Source organism: Amblyomma mixtum, chromosome 3 (genome assembly GCF_055824585.1).
Source record: "Amblyomma mixtum isolate Tamu chromosome 3, ASM5582458v1, whole genome shotgun sequence".
NCBI lineage: Eukaryota > Metazoa > Arthropoda > Arachnida > Ixodida > Ixodidae > Amblyomma > Amblyomma mixtum.
In genome coordinates this window covers 258,178,243-258,204,150 of record NC_143014.1, presented here as the reverse complement: position 1 = coordinate 258,204,150, position 25,908 = coordinate 258,178,243, and the positions used below count along the sequence as shown (strand labels likewise).

General features: G+C 52.0%; 1 protein-coding gene across 1 annotated transcript; it reads left to right on the top strand.

Annotated features, from left to right (window-relative positions):
* Positions 1 to 24,737, top strand: LOC149354519 (uncharacterized). Its single transcript, XM_089575996.1, has 2 exons — positions 1 to 1,345; positions 24,613 to 24,737. Exons 1-2 carry the CDS (start codon positions 79 to 81, stop codon positions 24,735 to 24,737), a joined length of 1,392 nt encoding a protein of 463 aa, XP_089432122.1. The 5' UTR covers positions 1 to 78.
* Positions 24,738 to 25,908: the final 1,171 nt, after the last annotated feature.

The following is a 25,908-nucleotide window of genomic DNA, read 5'->3' as shown; positions in this document are numbered from 1 at the left end:
GCACCCGAACGTGGGGCGAACTAGGCATTGAGCAGTGTACTTTGTTGGAGCGAACGACTGTCGACGCGCTAACAAAGGATGGCAGCTGATAGGCCTGACTTCCAGTCTTTGTTCATGCTGTCAGAGCTAGCGGCACAGAGCCAGGGCTCCCTACTTGACTTGCCTTTGGAAGGCGTAAATCTTGAGTGTTCCACGCGGAATAGCCGAGTTGCATTCCCGGGCGCGTCGGCAGGACTTAGGCCTGGTACGGAGGGCACCACATCGGGCACCTCGCCGCTCCGTGGTGCGAACAATAGGGCACCTACGCCTCATTGTTCGACGCCATCAGCGGCTGCGCCCAACTCCGGGGGCGTTAGTCCGCAGTCATCCGAGGTGCTCTTGCAGAACGCGATGCAAGTTATGCAGAGCTTAGCGGGTATGTTGCAAAACAATTTGCAAGCCCCGGCCCAGGCACCCCGTCTTAGGATAGACGTACCTACCTACACGGGGTACCATGACAGAACAGGGGCTAATGAGTACCTCGACCGTCTGCTGCGTTATCAGCAAGCGACAGGAATTGCAGACGCCGAACTGCTCGCGCGTGTTGTGCCTGTCTCTTTGACGGAGCAAGCGGCCCGCTGGTACCGACTAACCGGCAACCGAGCGAGGACAATGGAGGAGTTTAGCGCAAGCTTCCGCGACGAATTCCTCCCCGCAAACTACGAGTGGCGTTTGAGGAGAGAGCTGGAACTCCGCACCCAGCACCCTGACGAGTCTTTGTTGGAGTACGTCCGAGCGATGGACGAACTGTATCGCCTCGCTGACCCTCGCGCCACAAATACGGAGAAAGTTGAGCGTGTCACACGACAAGCGCACCCGACTTTCGTGGCCTACCTGAGAGGAGGCAGGTTTAGAGATCTGGACGAGCTAGCTGCTGAGGCGAAGCGCATCCAGGGAGACATCCTCTCTGCGCGAGCGTATCGGCCGCCGCCACCTGCATCGCAGTCACTCGAGCCGCGCTGCGCGTGGAATGGCAGCTCAGCGCGTAGTCCGTCTAGAGCTGAAGCGACAGCACAATTTGCTGACGAGCGTGTCCCGAGGGGTTGGGAATTGTCCGACCGCGCTTTGGACCCCTTCAGCTACGCGCTGCGAACAGCACACGCTGCCGCAGAGCGGAACACCTGTAGCCGAGATCGCGAGGCCGACACGCGGCCGCACGAGCGGCCCCCACCGTCCGCACCGCGAGATCGAGACGACCGACCGGAACGTGGCGACCAGCGCCCAGCCCGTCGGAGCCCGAACAACCGTTGCTACCGGTGCGACCAGCCGGGGCACTTCGCCCACGACTGTGGCCGCCTCCCCGCCCGTGACCAAACACGGTCGGGAAACGGCTACAGCCGCCGGTGATCGACCTTCGATCCCGCGCGGCTTACACAGAGAACCCCGGTTTATTAGCGCCTTTGGCATGTCGCGTAGGAAGTTCTGTTGACTTGCCAGCGCCGTTCATCGAGCTAACGATAGCTCGAAAGAAATTCACCGCGTTACTCGACACAGGGGCAAGCGCTTCTTTGTTCGGTGACGAAGTGCTAAACCATCTCCGCCAGAACAAAATCCGGTTGAGAGAGTGCGATACCACTTTTCGCCTCGCGAGCGGCACAGCGCAATCCAGCGGTGCAGCTAGGATAGTGGTTCGCTGGGAAAGACGCGTGCGGCGACAACGCCTCGTTCATCTTCCCTGTTTATCCGTTCCTGTAATTCTTGGGCGAGACTTCCTAGCCAAGACAGGCATTGTGATAGACATAGCCAGCGGAGGCTATCGAGAGCGCACCACCGGCGCCTTGAAGCTTTTTGCAAAAGCGCCCGCGGCCTCGCAGTCAATTACGGCTCCGAACGCGGAGCTAGCGGGGAGTGACCGTGGAAAATCACCCCCGCCGGCCCGGAAACAAGCATGCGGGCGGACAGTCGCCGCTGAGAGAGGGCCCACAGAGAATGTTGTCGCGGTAGAAAGCTGTTCTACCGTGCCAGTGAGGGCAATGCACCCTTTGTTGTCGGAGGTGAACAGCGTATCGGAAAGGGAGAAGGCACGTTTGTCATCTCTCCTCTACGAATTCAACGCGACATTCACAGACCGGTCTGGCCTCACTACACTAGTAAGGCACAGAATAGACACGGGTGATGCATTGCCTTGGAAGTGCAATCCTAGACCAATCAGCTTGGCTAAGAGAAAAGCACTAGACGGCGCCTTAGACGAACTTATCGATACTGGCGTTGTGGAGAGGTCTAACAGCCCTTGGGGCTTCCCGGTAGTCTTAGTTCCCAAGAAAGACGATACATATCGGCTTTGCGTGGACTACCGCAGACTGAATGAGGTTACGAGAAAGGATGCGTACCCTCTACCAACCATTTCTTCCCTAGTGTCCAACCTAGGTGGGGCGAAGTACTTTACTACGCTCGATGCTAGCCGTGGATACTTTCAGGTTGAAATGGATGAGCGTGATAAGAAGAAGACTGCTTTCACTTGTCACAGAGGTCTTTTCCAATTCAAGAGAATGTCTTTTGGCTTGGTAGGAGCACCCGCTACTTATCAGCGCCTAATGGACCGTGTTCTGGGAGATGCGAAGTGGCACCACGCGCTCGCATACCTAGACGACATCGTGGTGTACTCAAAAACGTTCGAGGAACACCTGCGCCACTTGAGGGACATCCTAGGGAGGCTGAGGTCCGCGGGAATCAGTTTGAACCCGAAGAAGGCGCAGATCGCCGCGACCCGAATAACACTGTTGGGGTTCACGATCGACAAAGGCCGCATTCTGCCGTGCGAGGATAAACTCGAGGCTTTGCTTAAGTTTCCGTCGCCGTCAGATCTAGCTGGTCTCAGACGCTTCCTGGGAATGGCGAACTTTTATCGCCAGTTCATCCCGGATTGCGCAGCGCTGCAGGCACCTTTGACAAAGCTTTTGAAGAAGGGCGAGCGCTGGAGTTGGGGTCACGAGCAAGAGGCTGCACTGCGCAACCTCACCAAGGTGCTCGCGGACACGGCTGAGTTGCAGCTACCCGACCTAAACAGGGAGTTTGTGATTCAAACCGACGCAAGCGACCTGGGCTTAGGAGCAGTGTTGCTTCAGGAGCATGAAGGCGTCCTCCGACCGGTAGCGTTCGCGAGCCGTTCACTGGCGCCGGCAGAGAGGAACTACTCGGTGACAGAGAAGGAATGTCTCGCGATAGTTTTTGCTCTGCGGAAGTTCGACTACTACGTCGACGGGGTGGCATTTGTGATCGAGACGGATCACATGGCGCTCACCTGGCTGAGACGACTCAGCGAGCCGAGCGGCCGCCTGGCGCGTTGGGCCCTGTTGCTGCAGCGTTACGACTTTACCGTGCGCTACCGCAGAGGGAAGAACAACGCCGTGGCTGACGCACTCTCGCGAGCGCCTGTCCAGAGCGAGGAAGGTCACGCGACCGACCGCCCGACAGAGGGAGAGAGTGTGGGACTGTCCCCAGCCGTAGCCGATGTAAGGGACACGGACCGACCGTTGACCCCAGGCGAGAGCGTGAACCACGTGGACTACGCGAGTTCCGTGGGGATCGTGTTCAGCAGAAAGGAGCTGCTCGAAGCTCAGCAGATGGATTCATTTTGTCGAAAAGTGTTCGACGGGCTCCGGGAGCCGGGCGGCCGGCCCGCCGCGCACACGGGAACAGCTGGTTTTGCTGTCGGTGCGGAGCGCTTGGAAACAGCTGGTAGTGCTGTGAGCGCGCTGGATTCTTATCTGCTGGATTCCGACGGCGTCCTGCTGAGGTACGAGGGGCGTTCAATAAAGATTTCCCCTGACTCACTTCTCCTTAATGCAGGATGCTGAAACTGCGCATGTGTAATGACTTAAGTCCCTATAGGTCACGTGTCAATGTGCAACCCTCAACTAATAACGGTCTTCTTTTCACACGTGCTGAAGTGGTGTGAGGTGTGATAATGGATGCAATGGAATACAGAGCAGTCATCAAGTTCCTGTACTTGAAAGGCCGCACTCCAAGGGAGACGTTCGATGAGATGAAAAAGGTTTATGGCTAGGATTCCCCATCATATGATGTAGTAAAGAACTGGCATCGTCAATTCAAATGTGGTCGGACTTTGGTGGAAACGGCTCCGATTGCAGGGCGACCTCACACCGCTATCGATGAACAAACCATCCAGCAAGTGGAGCCCGCAATTTTAGAAAATCACCGCATAACCGTTCGAAACCTAGCCCAAAATATCAAGATTAGTGTGGGGTCCGTGGAAAAAATCATTCAGAACCATCTTCACATGCGTAAGGTATCCGCTCACTGGGTTCCCCGGCTGCTCACACCTTTCCGAAAGCAGGAACGAGTCGAATGCTCCCAGGCTCTTTTGATCATGTGCCATGGAAACGAGCAGGACTTTTTCAACAGACTGATTGCACAGTATGAAAGCTGGGTCCATCACTGTGATCCGGAGACTAAATTCCAGTCGATGCAATGGAAGCACTTGGACTCACCGCCTCCAAAGAAGGCACGCGCCCAGCCCTAGACGGGCAAGGTCATGCTCACGGTCTTTTGGGACCAGCACGGAGTAGTCTTGATGGATTTCCTAGAAAAGGGTGCCACGATTACTGAGGCATACTATGCTTCACTGCGGCGGAAATTGCGGGAGGCCATCAAAAGCAAGAGACGTGGCATGCTCACCAAAGGTGTCCGCCTTCTGCAAGACAATGCCCCAGTTCACAACTCACATGTTGCCTAGATGGAAGCACGCTGCTGCGGCTTTGAAATTCTACCGCATCCCCCTTATTCACCCGACCTTGCACTATCAGACTGCCACCTCTTTCCAACAATGAAGTCATATTTGAAGGGCAAGCATTTTCCAGATGATGAGACTCTGATTTCTGAAGTCACAACATGGCTTTTGGTGCAACCTGTTGACTTCTACAAGCGAGGTGTTTACAGTTGAATAAAACAATGGGAGAAGTGTGTGTCCCTGGGTGGCACCTATGTAGAGAAGGACTAATAAATATGCGAAGTATCGTTGCTCTCCGTCCAAAGGAAGTGGGTCAGGGGAAATCTTTATTGAACGCCCCTCGTATATCCCATCCGAGAACGACACAAGCGAGGCGTTCAAGGTGGTGATACCGCGAGCGTTGAGAGCGGCACTGTTACGCTACTTTCACGACTCGTGCATCGCTGGGCATGCAAGCGGCCCCAAGACTTACATTAAGTTGTGTCGCTTTGCTACCTGGCTTGGCATGAAAAGGGACGTAACACGCTACGCCCTCTCATGTCATGTGTGCCAAAGCGTGAAGCCCCGGGGTGGACGACCGCCCGGCTTCATGCAGCCGATTAACAGCCAGACTCCCTGGCAAATCGCGGCGTGTGACATCATGGGACCGTATCCCACGACACCAAGCAGGAACAAGTTCTTGCTGGTGGTCACGGATCACTTCAGCAAGTGGGTTGAACTTTTCCCCCTTAGAAAGCTGACGGCACGAGTGATCATGGAGAAGCTGATGGACGTATTCACCAGGTTCGGTTTCCCAGAGCAGCTGATAACGGACAACGCGTCCTACTTCACTGCGAAGGTGTTCGTAGATTCGTGCGCTGCACTCGGCATTAAGCACAAGAAAACGACCACCTATCATGCTCAGTCGAACCCCACGGAACGAGTCAACCGCAACATTAAGCACATGCTTGTCGCGTACTCTGAGAGGCACAAAGATTGGGACTCCTACCTGCCGGAGATCGCGTTCGCTTTGCGTTCGACCGTTAACCGCTCGACTGGGTATGCACCGTCTTCTCTCAATCTGGGTAGAGAGCTGCTAAATCCGATGGACCGGGTTCTAACGGACAGCAGGAAGACGCCAGTCGCTTCGTCAGCACGAGCTGAATACGCGACGCAGCTGCGCGCTAAGATGACGGAGGCCTTACACAAGGCTCGCCGAAACTTGAGCACTGCTAGGGCGCAGCAGAAAGCACAGTACGACCGCTCGCACCGGGATGTTCGCTACGAAGTGGGCGATCTGGTGCTTCGGCGCCAACACGTTCTCAGCGATGCTAGCAGACAGTTCGCGGCCTCGTTGGCGCCGAAATGGATCGGGCCGTTTCGCGTGCGAGAGAAGCTTTCCTCGCTCGTTTACAGGCTCGAGGACTTGCGGTCGAAACCGACAGGCAGACCGGTGCACGTATGCGACCTGAAACGTTACGTGCAGCGAGATGAGTGGGTTGAGGACCTAGCCCGACCCGCGCCGCAGTCGGAAAACGAGCGCTGCGATCAGCCGGCGAATTCCGCGTCCCGCTATAACTTGCTCCGTAGGCAGAAATAAAATCTGCCTGCGCGGACTAGAGCGAGGGCGCAGGCTGACACGCAGTCTCGTTAGATGCATGAACGTACGGGCCGCTCATGCCAATCAATGTTACGTAAGACTTACTTGCGTTAACCCTCATGACTCTCGTGAGGGCCGTACAGCTACGTAGCACGCGCTGCGGGAGTTGGTTACTTCTGTGTTGACCTTTTCAACGCAGATGGAAAAGAAGCAGGGCGCATCAGAACGACATCGTTCACGTCTACCAACTAGAAGCCACCATCCAGCTTCGGCAACGCGCCGCGCCCATGGCCCGCCGCTACGCCCAGCCCGCGACCTGAAGCCGCCTCCCTGCAGCAGCCAGGCGCCCCTGCTACCTGCCACGCCGCATCGGAGCCAACCGCCTGCCTAACGCCTGCCGACTGTACGCCGCCGCACCCGCCTACCCAAGAGCAAGCTGTCCAAACGAAGAAAGAGCAGCCGCGGCCCCCTTTACCACCTCAACCCTGGGCCCTCGCTAGCTAACCGGGCATGCCAGGGCAGCCCAACCGCCCGGCATCTACGTTGGAAGCGCCGCGGCCCTCGCCTCTGAAGCCACCTGACCCTGTCTCTGAGGGTGGCGCAGCCACGAACCTGGCCTCCAAGCAATCGAAGCCGGGGCCAAGGAGGCGGTCGACCATATTCACCGGAGCGGCGCAGCCGCGCGTACACGGAAGACGGCGACCGGTAACAAGCCACCTTTCGACGTCGGCATCTCGCGGGTGGTCAAGCCTTCGGACCAGCTGATCGGTGCGGGCGTGGCGCGGACATCAACAAGTGTACCAGCGGGAGCCGAAGAACTTCGATCCCTGGATGGCGGAGAAGATTAAGTAACGTTGCGCCCGCTTCTCTGTCCGGGAGGCTTCTTAAGGAGGGGAGGATGTGGGATATAAGATATCCCTCGCCGCCCCGCGCCGAGTCACGAGACGAGAGCGCACGCCACAGGGAATGGGGAGAGGATGGCACCCGGCAACTCTCCTCACCCTCAGCTCGGACGTGACGTCACGCCTACGCTCTGGCGTCTTAGGGACGGGTGAACGACCCCTCTTGATTGCAACAAGTTGCTCAAGAGGGAGGTAATGTCGTAGGGGTTAAAAGGCGAAGCTCACGCGGGAACAAAGGCTGTCTAGTCTCTCCTCTCGCCGTGGTGACTGCCCGATTGCCCCGCCGACCCCGTCTCCTGCCCGCGCCCTCCCGGATTATCCAACGCCAGTCGACGACGACTTGGTAAGCTGCTGAACCATCTATTATCGGATAGAACATTCTTCCGCAGTGTGCTTTGCCTTGCGCTAGGTAAATAAACGGTTTCCTAGCGTACTCTGTTCGTTGCCTACTTCGTCCGAACCCGCCGTGGCTGTGACTCTGCGCCACGGGTTGGGGACCCGAGAACGCCCGCGCATAGCTGGCACGGAAGCGCGCCTTCCCGGCCGGCTGCTCGCGGGTGACCCCATACACTCACCACTCCTCTTGGTCTGGCCCCTTATATCACCGCCTAGGCCCCACCGGAACGAATGCCTCCGCTGCTTGAGTTCCTCACCGCCGGTGGCCAGGGAATCGGATTGTACCGCGATAGCGGCGCTCAACCATCGATCCTTGCGGCGCGTTCATTCCGGCGTACGCCGGTCGCCGAGTTCGTCAAGCCAGACACTAACCAGGCATTCGCGCCTGTGACGGCCACCTGCCCCGCCTTCGAGGTCAAGGGCCGCGGGGGGGAGGAGGAGGAGGAAGCAACTTTATTGATTGAAGGGTGTTTAGGGGACGTAGGCCCCTGGGCCCCAGCACTGCCCCACTGCATTCAGACGTTCATTTGTCCATGATGGCCCATGACATCGGTGGCCAGGTCCGTCGCGATCATCTGCGTGCCCGGGTCAGCGGAGCTCAACAGGGTCTCCCATTTATCCCAGCCGGTCAGGTACGATAGAGATAGACGCTGTTTCCGGAAGAGTCTTCAGCCGACTTACCAGTGCCCATCAAGACAACTTATTACTAAGGCTTGTGTGATAATTTCATTCTGTAAGGTGGGGTTTATAGGGAGAAGCTTCGTACTGGGAGCAGGGCCAACAGCAGTCCGAGATCAGCTAGTCCAGCCAAGAGCGTGCACCAGGCGATGGCCATGCGGGTCGCACATAGGCCCGTCGTCTCCCTTACACTTCAAATATATTAAGGCGGAAGCCTTTAATGACTCATTGTCAAGGTCATATGTTAGCAGAATCTGTCCAGTCTTTCCGGCCTCCTGATTGGTCTCCTCCAATCCGTGACGTCACTGTCGCAAAGCGCATGTGCGCGCCTCCTGATTGCCGCGCGTGTGTGCCGTCACTGTCGTCAGGCGCGGGTGTCGGAGCGGCTTGGCGCTGCACGGGCTGACTCATCGCATCGGCGCACGCGGCGGCCTGTGCTCGGCGGCGTGCCCGGACGTCGCTGTCGCGAAGCGCGGTTGTGGCGGCCGTCTGCTTGGGCGCGGCGCGGCGGCGGCAGTGTGTTTTGCGGATGGGTCGGCCTCTCGCGCCTCAAAGTAGCGACCGTAGACGTCCATGGCTAGTTGAGACGCATTCCTACAGGCAGTTATGAGACCCCAACATACATCATTGGCAATGGCGCCAGGCTTCTGCCGTTTCACACTTTAGTCTTGACAAAGTGTCCCGTAATTTTTTTATTGTCGAAAACTCACGTGACCTAGGAATTCATAATATTCTAAGTGATTTTCCGGGCTGGGTATCCGGTTAATGTGATGAACTTTTAACATGAGTGCAGCTTGTGAAAGGGCAATGCGTGGCCTATAAAGGCGGGGTTTGACTTTTGACTACTTTCCCCTTTATCTTTCAATGCAACAGCAAAACTTACTATCATGAATGTCCTCGCTAAACTAAGCTTGATTTTTTTTTATTTGATACCTCAAAGGCCCCTGGTATGGGGCATTACATGGGGCATTACATGGGGCATTACATGGTATGGGGCATACATCTGTGAAATCCACGCGTTCGTGGTGCATACGCTAAAGGCTCTGGCGTTGACTGTCTCGTTTCCTTGTGTTGCTACGGTTGTCTGTAGCCGATGCTCCAGACGTTATTGTTAATGGAAAGTTTTGCGGCATTCACGCGTCGTTTAGGTGAAGGCACGCGTTTGCTGTCAGTATACCATGGGCTGCTTACCAGATGTAGCTGTGCCGCGCACAGGGCCACATCTAACCAAGCCATCTGGCAGTGACCTGGAATCAGTCATCACGGACCTAGTACTTAGCAGAGCCACAATCATGAGCGTTGTCAGATTATAGTGGCACAAACCTTCAAATCTGAGATTTCACGATTATTTCAGCGCATCCTATCGCTGCCCCGTGCCACTGCACTATGACCTAAAGGCAATGAGTTATCGCTTATTTTTTTATTAAAGACCTGAGGAGGTTTTGGATACTTAGGATGAGTAATGCCCACCAAAGTGCTTGCGTGAGTACTGCCTCACGAATGCCAACGCTTTATTCTTATTGCCACGCTACCCTTACTTCGGAAGGAAATTCAGAGTTCCTACCTGATGGCCGTACCTTCAGTTAAAACGACTTAGTTTTTTTCACACACGATTTGTCATCACTCCATCTGAAACATCTAGGCCACGGATCTAGGCGCCGCTCAGCTTCCTGTTTGGAAGTGTTTAAGAACGGCCGAGGTCAGCACTCTTTTGTCCCATGCAGTAAAATACGCGTCACTCGCCCTCACCCATACTGCTCATCGGAACCACAGAAAGGTTTCCGGTGTAGGCTGGAGGAGCTTCGGAGACGACGCGCGTGTGCCGAAGATTTCTCAACTAGAACATGCCTCGGCGGCTGTCCTGAAAGAGCTCTAGCTGACAGCGCTCAAAAAGCGCGGATCGTCGGGATGGTTGATCCAACTTCTCAACACAAATGTTTTGGCCACAGCACGATGACGGACACGAAGCGCCTCTGCCGTGGTCTTTCTCTGTGTCTATCGTCTCCTTGCTCTGCTCCAATCTGTGCTCACAGCGGTAATGAAGCGCGCGGCAGCGATGCACAATCTTTACCGAGTGTTAAAGACACGCTTACGCCAAACGAATCATGCAACTCTTCCTTGGTAAGGAAACAGGCAATCTCAGGTGATAGCTGTGCAGTCCTTGATAACGGGAACTGAAATACCTAATTCAAAGACCATGAATTTAAAAAAAGTTTAGCGCTTCCTTAACTGCCAAATTGTTTTAGGTCCCGTGCGTCGAGCTACGGGTGAAGGGGTCCTCAGCATGCGACACTATGTGCATCCGATGAGATTGATAAAGTGATCGTGCCCACACATGACGCAGTACGATTTCCTACACATTTTTGCCTTCGCAGGCGGGCCTCGTCGTGCCGTCAAGACGTGTATTGTATTCAGTTACTGATTGCAACTTTTATTCCCTCCCTCCGATAATAATTTGAGACGATTATATCACGCTAGAGTCTGACACGTAACTGACTCATCAGAGCGCCGAGTTTCTCCACCAGTTATTGTCATGCGAGGGAAAGAAACGTGGTACGAAATAAAAAAATACATAAACGTTAAACTTGTGTGAACGGTGAGCAGTGCTCATTGTGCTATAAAAAAATATCAGAATGAAGCTGGGATGAAGAAAGAACATTTCATATTCTCAGCGACCGCAATAATGGCGCTATGATAAATCGACTCAATACATTGGAGCGGGCAAGCAACATACCGTACAGGGCAAGCTTCAGTTCGTTCTTACTTTTTTGTTAGTTTTCTGCCGTTGTGGGTGGTTCCCCATGTCGCCAAATGTTAAAGGTCCGTATGGAGGGGGAAAAACCGGAACAGATTTCGGTGGTGGCTGTAGTGATGCCGGTATTCGCAAGTTTTACATACGGTGCCATTACCACGGGTGCGCCTCTGGTATCGCCCGAGCGATGATACCGGCGCATGGTGTCCGACTTGGTCCGGTGCATCCCGCTGCAGCTTGTTGGAATTCAGTCGCACACAGAGTTTGGCGTATTATTGTATTTCCGGCTGCTTTTTGAGCATAACCACAGCAACAGACTAGTATATTGCCACGTATCATCGTAGTGTCCGTTCGTTCGCTCTCAATTGGCCGCAGGAACGGGGCGTTATCATTTGTGTTAGTGACGCGAGAAGCGACCGGACTAATCTCGATTGATCACAGCCATGAAGAACTGCATCTGCGTTTTTCCAGATTACTGTAGTTGATTTTGACCGGTTGTCTCGAAGTTTCCATGTCGGCTTTAAATTCAGCGGTGCAGCGAGCGGCTGGCATTCGTGACGAGCTCGTTTCTTGCTTACGCCGCCGCCGTGCTGTTTAGTTCTTTTGCGGGCGCAAGTCAGCCCAAAGAAAGAGCTTCGTTTGCAAGTCTTGTTGCTGTGTTCGTGACCGCTGGACTGCCGTCACTACAACGTGACATCTGGAGGGAGGTGCTGGGTAGCCTTCCATGTACCGGACACCCCCTGCGAGTCGTGACGGCAGTCCTCTCAGTCATTCACCGCAGGACCTGACTCCAGTCCACTGCGCAAGCCGACATCTGCTAGCGGACGCACCTGAGTTCGGGACTCGGCCTCAGTCTGCCCGGAAGCGAAAGCAAACAGCAACGTCCACCATGAGCTTGCCCCAGACGTCGACTCCAGTCATTCTGCAGCAGCCCCGGGTGCCACCAACCTTCGACGCTTCGCCTGGCGCCGACCCCAAAGAATGGCTAGAACAGTTCGACCGTGTGGCTATCTTCAACAACTGGGACGATGCCACGAAATTAAGGTACGTCTTCTTCGCCTTGAAGCGACCAGCAAGAATCTGGTTTGAGAATGAGGAAGCTAGCCTTACGAACTGGGAAGCCTTCAAGGTGCTTCTGAAGACTTTCACAAATGGCGTACAAAATGACAGAGCCCAGCAGCTGCTACAGTCTCGCATACAACACCCAAGCGAGACCGTTGCAGTGTACACGTTGCGGAATGCACTCATTCGAGTAAGACTAAACCATCCGAGTGGGAAGTTCTGTGGTCTATGCTAAAAAATATATTATTTTTGTATCTGATTATATTTTCTCATATATAAAATTATCAAGGTTGCTTTTTGATTGTAACTTGTATCAAGAAAAAATTATTAAAATCAGAGAACAGATTAGCGACTTCCATTTTGACCCCACAGAACGGAACTAGGGCCGCTATGCGGCTGACTTGCTGTAGGCTTAAAGACGGCCGCACAGGAGAGAACAGTCACTTTTTCTTCTGCCCCTAGTACATGAATTGAAGCCGAGTGAGGAGATCTGGCGCACTCTTTAAACTTTAATTTCAAACTGCCACATCTTTTCAAAACAATATACGATCACACCCACTGATCTCCACTAGGGGAGCTGGATGCCGCATCGGACGCCCGAAAGTGAAGCCACCGGAAGTAAGTGGCCTTGTCCCGGAAGTCAGCCTTTGGCAGTGCATGAAATCGAACCTCAGCACGGTTTTTCAGTTCCAGTTTTGTTTTCCTAGTTAGCATTTCGTCTTTTCGTCGTTCTCGTCTTTCTACATGACAATGCCTACCTGTTGCGACGTCAACTGAGCGAGGAGACCAGCGAAGTCTTCGGGAAAGACGTTTCAAAAATGAGGGTCCATTGCATCTCAATGGGACGACACTAGCAGACGACAGGACGTCACTACACGCAGCAAGTATGGAGCCTCGTCTACTCGGCTCGGTGTCGTCTCGTTTGCCTAGCTTCGCCAACTCTGCTCTTTACTGTGATGCTTGTTCCCACGCTCAAGCCCAAGTTATGCTATCAATGGGGGATAATCATAAGAAAGAATAGGTTGAAACATTCACCAGGCAGCTTACTTTGCAGCGACCATTCTACCGAATTATTTTAGACCGAACCGGAGCGAGGGCTAGGCTACTATCTTGTGAGGTGTCGAAGGTGTTCGCTTGGTTCACATTAGCGCCTCCAAAAGGTATGGTACTGCTTTTTCGACGGAGCGTGTCATGTACTGTTTCGTACTGTAGCAAGTTAAGCTTGAATGGGCTTTTATTCGTGGTGCTTGGTGCAGTTGACTTCTAATAGCGCTTCTGCAGCTCGTCTTTCTTGTTAGTCGTTCCTCTCGCGCTGTGCCTTTCCTAAATTCGGTTTTAAGATGACCTAGCCTCATCGTCATCCCACTACTTCTCCTTCACGCTCAGCAGACAAGAACCAGGCAAGAACATAGTGTTTAATGCACGTACCCCTTTGCCGAGGCAGGGTGAGACCTGCATGCCTGTTTTCTTCGATTTTTCTGAAATTACAGGGTTCTGCACACAATGCTCACATTTCTCGCGTTCAGCTTGCTTGTTACTTTCATATAACAGCAGAAATTACAAGAGAACAACGCAAAAAACTGAGAACGAAAGGGCGAAAGTCGCGACTTTTTGCATTGAAATACACAGCAGACACCCGACTTCCGGGACAAGCGGTCCAACTTCCGGTGGCTTCACTCGCGCTCGTCTCGGAAAGCGGGAATGCGGCATCCAGCCACCTAGTGGAGATCAGTGATCACACCTTACTGAATTGCGCAGATGCAGGTCCCCATTCACACGAGGCCCCTCGTTCATTACGGCTTTTTAGCGCGAATAGTCGCAAGTCACGTCTCTTGGTGATGCCCTTAAATGCACTTGTGGGGAATTCGGGAAATGTTTCGTAAGGGTGTGGGGACCAACTTTTCTTCACCCATTTCTGCATTCCTGAAAGCGCCTTCTCTCCAGTCAACCACTGAAAGACCGAAAAGCATCCGATCTGTACGGTGTGCTTTTAATTCAGCCCTGTAGTGGAGGACTTATGCCCTCCTCCCGAGCTCTAAGTCAGTGTAAGGTGAGGAAAACTCGTGTCCTCACTTTTCAAGACGTTTTAATCTTGAGGGAAGCCATAACGGCTCCACTTTAAGAGTAAGGACCTAACCATAAGGCATATGGTTACTCTTGGCAAAGGCGGTACACTTCCTGGACATTACTGACATCTATTGAAGACCCGCAGTGGTGCATTCTCAATTTATAGTGCAACGCAGAACGAAATGTGGGTACAAATGACGTAGAAAAGATTCAGTATCGAAGCAGCTACTAGACGTTCGATGGTGTGGAATGTAAGTTCGAAAACACATGCTTTTCAAAGCGAAATTCTCAACACAAATTTTTTACACAATTTTATTCTCCAGAAAGGAGTTCCCGCGCTTCCCAAAGCTGCGGTCGCTGTAAAGGCACGTGTGCAATTGCAGTCTGGTAACAACAGTCACCACGGGTAATCTTCCGCTCCCCGAAATTTCGGAGGATTCTTTACAGACGGGCAATTGGGGGAGACACTTAAGCTCCGCTTTAAGGGTATGACGCAACAGCGTTAGTTTGTTGTAAAGGGTCGGTAGTGTACGCGGGGTCATTGGAACGCGGCTGCTTGCGAACGCGCCGGGAAATTCGGGTGTCCCCCCCGTCCCGCGGTACCGATTCGCGCACGTGCTGGCACGAATGTGTATTTGTGTTTGTTTTTATTTTGTGGTGGAGAGGGTTCTTCACCTTACGGGAGCTGGAGGGCTGGTCAGGCTCTCCCTAAACCAATCATGTGAACATTGTAACATGATTGGAAGCCACGAAATGTGGGCCGGGCCTTTAGGGCTTTAAAACCGGGCCCCGGAGCTGGAAGCGGGGTTCTGGGCTAAGGTGAGATGCTACGCATCTTCGGCTACGCCGAGTAGGGGCCTCCCCTAGTATTAGCCAGATCCACCTTTTGGTTGTTTGTCTTGTTGCCGTTGTATCTAACTTGTATATTCTGTAAATATTTGCATATAAATCTTCAGTTATTGCCTTTTTTTATCCCTGCGTCTCAACTGAGCACAAGACCGTCTCTGACGGGGCACCCCTGGTGCGAAGAAATAAGCTTCAGTCTTCGAGTTGGAACAAACCGTCTCTGGCGGGGCACCGCTGGTGCAATAAGGAAGACGAAAGAACCTGTGAAACTTTACTGGCGCAGTCGACAGGATCCTGCGGCCATCGGAAGACGGCGCAGGAAGAAGATTGAACGCAGGGAGAAAGGCGACGATCAGGCAACAGCAGCGTTCGAGAAAGGACCTGCGGAGAGACGGCGGCAAGGACGCAAGGACCACGGCAGAAGTCCAGCGACGCGGGACTGCATACGGTCCAGAAAAGCAGCGCGTCGATAACTTGACGGTCACCGGCGGCGGAGCAGCGGCGTGCGACAGCTCATCGCAGCGTCCGGGGAAAGTGGCGGTGGACTCCGACGCCAAGGAGCTGGCAATGCGGATCGACGCATCGAAACCGTGAGTTTCCTTGGTCGCATTGTTCACGTCCCTGTGTTCGAGCCGGTAGGACAGTTGAGGGACACAGACGGCGGTATGGAGGGCTATCCATGCCGGCCCTCACTCGATGTGAGGTACCAAGTGGAATTAGCGAAGGCGCGCTTAGCGTACTTTCAGGCTGAACTTGCGAAAGTGAATGGAGGAAAAGCGCCGCTGTGCGAGGAGAAACCTCAGAATGTTAAGTGCGTCTTGGAGGAATTAGAAGCAAAGCGCCAGCAGCTAGCGCTGGAGCTCGCTGAGCTCAAAGAGACTAGGAGAGCTAGTGAACTAGCGAGGGACAACTGCTCCGAGTCGCGAGACGAGAGGCCACCTGTGCTGGAAGGTAAAGCCTTCTGCTTGTCATGCACAGGTCATGAAAATAGCAGTGAGGACGCTGAAAGCAATCAGCCGGTATGCGGGAACGCATCTTCGTTAGGAAAGGCCGCAAATGTTTCAGGAAGTGAGAACGAGATTCCTGAAGGGCGCGGAAATATCACAGCTTTTCCGCCAACGCGGGCGGCTAGTAAGGAAAGGGAGCAGCCCGAGTCAGATCATCTGGGGGCGATCGAGACCAAACTGTGCGACAACAAACAGGGCAACGATCAATCTGCAGAGATTAGCTCTACCCCAGATAAGACCAGGGACGCGGACGCGAGCTCAGGAATAAAAGCTTGGTCTCAGGCAAGCTGCGAAAAAGAGCAGTTGGTCCAGCGTGAAACGACCAGTGAAGACAGACGCCAGATCGGCGAGCGAGTGAAAGAAGGAAATTTGGCATTGCTGCAAACACAGACTGTGCCGGGCATAGGGCATGAAGTGCCCCGAAGCGTTCGTGATGGCAGGAGCGTTCCATCCGAGCCAGAGAACGGAGGTGGGCCTGTTGCGCCTACCGGGTGGAGCGCCGTGCAATTGTCGAACGCACCCGAGGTGTGTCCGGCCAGGTCATTTGAGGACCCGGAAATGAGTGGCGACTTGCCACAAGGCAAATTAGGGTCAATTCACTGCGAGGGGTCTCATGCAGCCTCAGAGTTAGACGATGCCACGAAGCCGGCAAATGCCTATCAAGCAGGGAACGGCAACATCAGTGTTTGCTCGTGGAGGAACGGGGCAAATGGTTCCAAGCGAGGCGAAGTAGCAGGAGGCAAGGGCGTGGCTTTCAAATTGAAAGTCGCTGCGTGGAGAAGTACGTTCCGTGCTGCAGTATGCCAGATCAAGAGTAGCAAAACCGGCGTCAGTGGTACGGTTAGACAGGGCAGGGGCTATGCTCCTTATGCAGCGCGCGGCTCGTACCGGCGCGCCAGAGAGAGCGGGCCCTCAGGTGCGTCGTGGGGTCAAAGATTTGGACTTATCGAGGATCAGGACGTTGTTTTCGATCCTGGAGGGCAGCAATTTTTGAATTCTTGCCCTGCTGTGGCACCAGCCTAATGAGCCGAGTGGCAGTTAGGCGTTATTTGTGTTGAGACGCGTAGTGGCTCGAACGCACACAAGGACGCTCGGTGCGACTAAGGAGGCTCACGTGGCCACTTACGGACGTCGTGCGAGTGCTACTGAACGCTCAAGTTGCGAGTGTCTGTGTGTGTGCGTGTGCTCGTTCGCGAGCAGGACGAGGGTGTCTACTCGGTGGTGGTGAACTGGGTGCAACCCACCAACTTGGACGCTGTGTTACGGCGCACGGCAGGCATGCCACTGGGTGTATTTTAGTGTGCAATTTGCTTGTTTTCTTGGTGCCCGTAAGCATTTTCTGTAATGTGTTGGTGCGCGTGTGCATTATTTTGCTTTTGGTTTTGTCGCTGCCAGTACTTGTGTAGCTGCGGTATGTCACCCACAGGGTGGTTTTGTGACCCGTACCGATCCCTTCTTTTTATAATTCTAAAAGTGGCATTTGAGCCCTTTGTAGAATCTTGGGGGGGGGGGGGGGGGCGTGTAAAGGGTCGGTAGTGTACGCGGGGTCATTGGAACGCGGCTGCTTGCGAACGCGCCGGGAAATTCAGGTGTCCCCCCCGCCCCGCGGTACCGATTCGCGCACGTGCTGGCACGAATGTGTATTTGTGTTTGTTTTTATTTTGTGGTGGAGAGGGTTCTTCACCTTACGGGAGCTGGAGGGCTGGTCAGGCTCTCCCTAAACCAATCATGTGAACATTGTAACATGATTGGAAGCCACGAAATGTGGACCGGGCCTTTAGGGCTTTAAAACCGGGCCCCGGAGCTGGAAGCGGGGTTCTGGGCTAAGGTGAGATGCTACGCATCTTCGGCTACGCCGAGTAGGGGCCTCCCCTAGTATTAGCCAGATCCACCTTTTGGTTGTTTGTCTTGTTGCCGTTGTATCTAACTTGTATATTCTGTAAATATTTGCATATAAATCTTCAGTTATTGCCTTTTTTTATCCCTGCGTCTCAACTGAGCACAAGACCGTCTCTGACGGGGCACCCCTGGTGCGAAGAAATAAGCTTCAGTCTTAGAGTTGGAACAAACCGTCTCTGGCGGGGCACCGCTGGTGCAATAAGGAAGACGAAAGGACCTGTGAAACTTTACTTTTGTTAATGCCCGTATATGCGGAACTGCTCATTCTCATCTTTACATTAATAGATCTTTGTGAGTCCTCATTCCACTCCTGGCGCAGTGGCGCAGCGGTTAAGCGGTGCGCCATTGCGTCAGGTGTGGTACGCGGACTTCCAAGGACCTACGAATGTAAAGTGCAGAATGACCAATTCCGCAATACAGGCATTAACCACTTATCGCTATGCGAACAGCTTCCATCCGTGGACAATGGAGCCGAACACCGGAACCGAAGTGAAAAGAGAGGTGCCTGCTAGCGGACCTGATTCGCCGTTGGCGTAACTGCGCAAATCGGCCGTCAATTTCTTCTTCTGCTCCGTGCGCAGGCGCACAGTTCGGGCGGAGATTGTAGTTGGGCGACTTGTCGAGCGCGTGCCTCAAGACGGCGCTGGCCTCATCTGCCGACGCGGACAGCAAGCAGAGTTCACTGCAGTACCGCGTCGGCGTGTTCCTGGTCCACACCGAGACCCACCCGCCCACGAAGGCATCAACGACCTGCAGCCATTGCAGAGAAGCACCCATTCCTTGTGAGCACCCATTCCTGGTTGGTGAAAAACATTAAAGAGGCACTGAAGTGTCCTTGCGTGTGGAAATTCGAAAGCATTTCGATTTCGATTGCATCCTGTGTTACTATATCTTCGAAATCTTTACCTGGGTACCGTTTCTGCACACCCTTACGCTCTAACTTCGGTTCGACCACATCCAAAGACATGGGTCCCGTTGTTAATACATTTCCTAATGGTGCAACAAAGTACGCCTATGACGCCACCGTTCTCTTTTTTTAAGCAATCATTGGGATTAGCTATTTAAATAGGTATTACTTAATAACACACTGTAATTGATTAATCAGTTAATTAGTAATTTATTTATTATTAGTTATAATTAATTAACGATACATTTAATTACAGATTTTATTATTTATTTAATTCTGGGAGAATTTATAATAATTCTCGAATTTCGTGAATTACCCACAGTAATTAGCGAAATTACTTGCTTTGTTTAATTAATAATTTTATTTAGCACTTTGGTCATTTACACTTTCCATTCAGTCTTTATTAATCATTATTGCACTCTTAGTGGATGATCGACCGTTCATGAGGACGCGCTGTGGCCACACTTCCTGTCCGCAGCCCGTGGTGACACATCCTGTACATGCCACTCATGAGGCGAGAAATGATTTCGAATTGAAGAGTGCGCTACGCTTCATGGTTGGGGAGAGCGTTGCTGGCTTCGCCATAACCCTTGAATGATACGCTTTATTTCTGTATAGACCATGTATTAGTCCCATAGCATCCGAGGTCTCGCAGTCATAGAGGATGAATTAGTTGTTACTATCTGAACTTATTCCTACGAAACTGGAGACTGTCGCTTCCTCGTGCTTTCAGTGTTTCCACCTTTACGACCTGCGTTTGCAGCGAAATCGTTCAGTCACTTAGGTACCATTAAAACCAATATAATTATGGCACGCTATTTTGCATGTTCTCAGGCAACCGTTTCCGGCGTCAAGGGCCATCAAAGCGAATGCCTTGGATGCAAGGCCATACTACCGCAAGTCCACCTTCGAGCTGAGTGGCAGCTGCCACTGGCATCAGATGGGGCGGCGACGCTGCTTTGGGGTGGCCCATATCGGTCGCATCCAGAGCGGTACGCAGCTATCGCGACGACGCTCTCCTGCACGCCAATGTGCGTGCTCACGATCCAACACCGCCGACACCACGAAGCAGGTACCCACTACGCGCCGTCTTTAATCGCGCTATACGGTTTGTTTCTGGGTCGTACAATGGAGCATTTAGGCTACCTCCCTGGCTCTAAATCAATGTAAGCTATGGACCACCCTTCTCCTCTTCTTTCAAGACCTTTTGATTTTTGGGAAAGCTGTACGTTCCCCACCATATACGAATTAAGGAGAAGAAACGCAGGCAGGCTGGACGCTTTTGGAAAAGACGGTAGCTAGTGCCTGCAAAATTGCATTCACCCTGATTATGCTAGCGAAAGAAGCGTAAGCAGAAGCAGTTCAGACATGCGCAGAATAATAGGAAGCTGGCAGGACGATGGTGCTTGCAGCACATAGTGCTTTGTTTCGTCGAGTAAAGGAGCCTTGCCAGACCGGGCTAGTCGAGAAAGTGAGGCGTCCATTTACGCCACACAGGTGACATATTCTTCGGATCTGTATTAGTTCTTCCCTCCTTCACCACCATCGTGTTGCATCGCGGAGAGGAACAGCGAAAGCAGTTATCTTTTGACAGGTGAGAGAAGGACTGAGGGGAGCCAAATTAAAGAAATTTAAGCGGTAATCATCTAACAAACGGTATCATTAACTTGAGCGATATGAAGCTGCAAAGTACAAAGAAAAGTCTCATGCCCCTTCAAGGACGACAGCTTGCTTCTTGTGACATATAATTGGTTGCAGGAGCAGTAATGAAACTTAAGCATAATTACCACTGTTTCTGTTACGAGAGTTTCGTCTTTCTTTGAAGGAAGTATGTCACGTCGCTAAGCACACCCAACAATTCTAGACAAAAGCGTCTTTGAGCGAGAAACCGTTCATGAACGCTATTTTTTCATATAATGTAAAATTTCACTGCAACAATCAATATATCCGCTGCTCACCCGACGGCAGACTGGCATTTTTTTTTCTACTCACATTTTTGTTATCGTCAAAATTGCTCCGCATTGGTTTTTTACAGCAGCATTAAAAGTTCGATGCGATCGATGGAAATACTTTAAAAGACAGATTTTGCTGCATATAAGAAGAGTGGACGATTACCTACAATATTTCCATAACACTATCTTGCAGACTTCCAACTTTAAATTTTTTTTCGCCCAGTATGTTAGGAATTGTTTGAAGAAAACTTCAAATGAAACAACATTTGAAACACATAAAGAAAAGGCAGCTTAATTCTTAGTGAGAGCGTCCCTCCGTCCTTCACGCTACGAAAGCGTTCATTCCCCGGCCAACCATAGTAGCATTTTCAATGGCGTGCTGGATAGCCAGAGAAGTTTCGGTTCCGGTTTGCATCTCCTCCACAGTTCCTCCGCGGAATGTCTCATTTCGTCCTAACTTTTTATTAAAAGCAATTTACAAAGAAACATCGGAGCCTCTCTTCCCGCTGTTTCTGGACCGGAATGAGTGATATGGCTTTACTACAGGTGGTGTCCGCTGGGGACATCTCCAGTGCGAAAGGCTCCTGGACACTCGCGATGTGTCGGAGGACAGCACGGACGGTAGTGCTGGATTCTGCGATGCATTGCTTGTGACCAGTTCCTTGGCGCCCACGAGTGTATCGATCCCGCCATGCAGAGCTATGAGCGCGCAGCTCAGGTGAGCGGAACCGTCGGCATTTGGTTGTCTTAGCGAAGATGGTAGGTGGTCACATGCAGGAGGAGCACGTGAAGGGATGCGAAGGATGTGCGTGGGGGGTCATAGAAGGCACACAAACGTCGGTGCCACAGTTGACAAACTGTTAACGACAGCTGTTTAGCCAGGGTCATCCTCTTGGAGCAAGCAGTGTAAACGTGTCGCACGCGATTGCGTCGCTACCTGTCATTCCTGCCCAGCAGACGGTGTATCTACGTTCCATTAAAGGCCATCAAAAGGGGACCGAGGAAAGTTCCAGGAACAGCAGGCGCAGGAGCTAAGCGGCGTCACGTGACTGCCATACGTCGTAAAAGAGCGAGGTAGTAGGGTGCCTCGATGGCCAGAGGCGCGCTGACATCAAGACACCCTTAACATCAGCAGCACTGCCGTTTTCACTTGCAGTTTTCCGAGATTTCGAAAATATCGAATAAAAACTTTTATTGTGCGAATAATCAATTTGAAAGGTTATTCCCCTGTGTATTTCCGATAACCCAGAGGACCATAATATTCGAGAGAGATTGAATAACACGGAGTGGATTCACAAGCCTTTGCATTCTTGTGTGGGTACATTCTTTGCGACTTTCACCGACGTCAGCGCTGTAACATGGTGGCTTTCCTCGCCATCCTGTGCGCTAAGCGCTGGCCCCTATTTCGTCATGGCGCGTGTATACAGTAAACATGCTTTCAAATTAAAGTACTTCTACTTTTTTATTAAGGAAGGACGGACAAGATTACGGTGCATCGTTAACTACGGAGTCGTGCCCAGCAAGGATATATGGCCCGAAAACGGAATTTAAGTGCTTGGGAAACTATTCTGGCGTACCGTCATCAAAGGCGCAATGTATGGAATGCGATTTTCCGAGGATGCCTTTGTCATGCGAAACTTATGGCAGCGATTGTCCTCGCCAACTGTTATGGAAGTTTGCATTGGTTTAAGTTTTTCTCTTCATGCCAGGCAGCGCGCGAAAGTTAGTGAAGCCGGGAATGAGTGGGGGCTCGGAGAGCAGCTCTGCATGCCACCGTTGCTCTCACGAGCAACATGTAACATTGCATGCTAACCTAATTTAGTTCAGCATCAACTGCCCTCTTGTCGCTGAACTAATGGAATGTTTTGCACTAAATTATTACAACACTGAACCAACGATCACACCGATCAAACCCATGCCTATAGCTTGCGGGCTTGTCGGTTCTCCAACAGTAACATTGTATCGCTTATTACTCGACAGTCGGAGCTTAATACTCATTATCAACATAGGATACAGCACACACACCAGCAAGAGCGAGAAGGGTGTAGAACATCATAATGAGTTTTATCACAACGTAATATTCAATATTATCTTCGCACTCCTTCAGTGTCTTTTAACAACCAGGATAAACTTGTCCCATGTTATGTTAGTTGAGCGTAAAAATATTTGTGTTGGTTTGTGTCGCTTGTACTGGCTGATACCTTCTTGGTCAGCATTGTCCGTGATCTGGCGCGCGTTTTCGGCGACGAGATAACTCCTAATAATCTTAGATAGGTAGACGATTCATTTGCTTTTTTCTTGAAGATCAGTATCATGTGATGTAGGCTGTAACAGTGAAAGTGGTTTTATCTGTTTTTAGACGACGCGGGAAGGAACTAACTTTTTAGTCAGGAATTACCAGATCATATCAAGCTATCGTTTTTAGATATTAAGTTGAATTTAACACCAGATCACGCATGCTGGATGTACTTGCCACGACCAGAAACATTATTGTTGCCGTTTTGATCGGCACATTCGAAAACAGTGCACCTGTCATCGCAACGTACTGCTTGCAGTGCTTTTGGCTGTGTTGCGCACAACTAATTTATGAGAGCATCAATAATAAACTCAATCGGATGGCAAAAGCTGAATTTCCTATTTCCACCATTGTCGCCTTCTACAGCTTCTACCGAAACTGAAAGCTAGGCTGTGCCAGGATTATGGCCGTTGTAATGAAGTGAGGCTAGCAGTGCTATCGTACAGTACCTTTATTACAGCACTGACCAGTATCGAAGCTCCCTAAGCTGCTGTCTCGATGCGAAACCAGCTAGGCTTAGCGACGACCAGGGCAGCCACGGAGCCTCGCAGTTAGTCACCCGGCGCACCCGCAGGCGGCATCGTTGCTGAAAGCTCGGCTGCTGCCTTTGCTGGAATATAGCAGGCAGCCTAAATTTCGGATACCATGGCAGTTTTGTTTTTCGTTTTGCGACCGTGAAATACATCGAGCCTGCAGGCGGGCCGTCCAGTCTGGTTCCCATCCACCGGCGTTATAAAAAATGAGCTAACGATTGTTTGACGCAAATAATAAACCCTGGGAAAGAGGAATGTGAAAAAGGTAGCATTTTTGAGGGTTTTTTACCAATGCCGACTTGATTTAGGATGTATAGATGATACAAGCAAATTTCTTTCCATAATCACCTCGCAGCTGCCGCTGGCCCGCCGTTGTGCTTGCAATGGGGAGGTAGTTCTGAAGCGGCGACCAGTGCGGCACGCTGGAGAAGCTTTCGCACAAGCGTCGCTGTACGGCTCAAAGCACAACAGCCGACTCCGTTCTAGCTGGCGACGCTGTTGCTAGGAAAGATCGGCCATTTTTTAATTCCTTGCTTTGGAGTTACGATGGCTTTTGTGCGTGACGTTATTTTCACGCCACATTCAAGTCCATACGGTGCTTTGACCTCGGTCAACTATGGCTAAACAGGACTCGCTAAGCCCCATATTGTGCTGAGTAAAGAAGTCACTGATTGGCTGCTCAAGATGACAACTGCTGTACAGCTGAGGAGGACGCACGTTGGGAAACCGAAATTGTTCTTTTTTTCGCTAATCAGTCAACACGGACGATAAAGCGACCTAACGTGTACTATAGAATGAAAGGTCAGAATTCCAAATACACATGCCGCTCAAAATTTTCGATATAAATTTCACGACCCCTTTAGGTATTGGCCACCCTCGTACGCAGGCTGGCAAGAAAGGAAATATGTGCCCACTGATAATGTGAAAGTTGTAATTTAATTTGCTCCGCAACAGAATACGTAAGACAGTGGTGCCGCTTCAATATTCGCTACGGAACACGCTCGCAGGTCGTGCCCGGGACACTACGCCCTCCCCGGTCACGCCGAGCGCGTCCAACGCCTGCCTGGCCGAGGGCGTCTATGGGGGGCCGTCCGCCGTCCTGGGCTCCCTCCAGCGCTGGCAGGGCCACTGATTTCTGATGCGTCATTCGCTGCCGGCAACTTGGTATATGCGCTGTCTTTAGACCATGCTGCATATACTGGAGCCGGCACTGTGTCCAAACCACAGCTTGAACAGTAGGCTGCGGTGCTTCGCCATGTGACCAACGAGAGCTCGGCCTATCCCGGTGTGCGCAAGAGAAGCACTTCTTGGAGGGCGATTTTGACGAGGTCGTCGAGGGGCGAAAATCAGTTCGGGACTATTTTCGACAATTTGTACAGCCGCAGTTTTTAGTTACTGTGTTCCCGCTTTCGCGGATGCAAATTTATGCTGCAGCTTTTATTTGTAGTATATCAATACGAATACTATTCCGAAACATTCTGTGTATTGTACTATATTTTGTTATTTACATTGTTTTTCACACAACTAATCGGTAACTAGGACGAAGGTATGAGGATGGAAACCTATTACAGATTATATAGTATTAAGGATCGACTCGAAAGAACAGCTTTAATTCGGGAAAAAGGGCTCAATATGGTGAAGGCCGTATATATTTACGAGATTTCACTAGTCCACTTGTCGCAGATGGTCCTTCGGCCCATGGCCAGCAGACCTGATAGGCTCAGGGGATTTCAGTGCTTCTTTTTCTGTCGTTAGCTTCCTGTAGCTAGTGAAGCAGTGAACAAGAACTGCATACGACACCAAAGACAAACTCTCGCCGCAAAAAACTAATCAGCTTTCGGCAACCACAAAGGTGGCGACAAAGCATGTCTGCCTGTGTAGCGCGCTTTCGACAATGGCGCTGGGCGCGGGCGCGCCGGGCGACGACCTGCACTGCTGCCTGCCTGGCTGCCCTGGTCGTCGTTAGGCCTGTTTCGCATCGAAGCCGCAGTGGACAGCGCTTCGGAAGTAACCTACGAAGGACTTCGGAAAGCATTTTTCTGCAGCGAAGAAGAGAAGCGCGGAGCCGATGCGCGCCACGATAGCTGACTCGTTCGTACGAGTTCTTGTAAACAGAGAGTCGTCGAGATGGGCTGAACTTGCTCAGCTCAATTCTCTGACTCAAACCACCGCTGTCAAGAAACACCACCTAGATAGGTTCACGCCAGCAACGCTATATAGAGCCACTGATGGAGAAGCAGAACCGAAACCGGTCCCAGGACCGTGATCGATCTATAACCACGTGCTGCAGCTTAACGGAGTAG

Coding starts and splice junctions, on each gene's coding strand:
- LOC149354519 (XM_089575996.1), top strand. CDS start 79: ATGGCAGCTGATAGGCCTGACTTCCAGTCTTTGTTCATGCTGTCAGAG. Junction 1,346..24,612: donor CTGTGGCCGCCTCCCCGCCC/GTGACCAAACAC, acceptor ACACGCTCGCAG/GTCGTGCCCGGGACACTACG.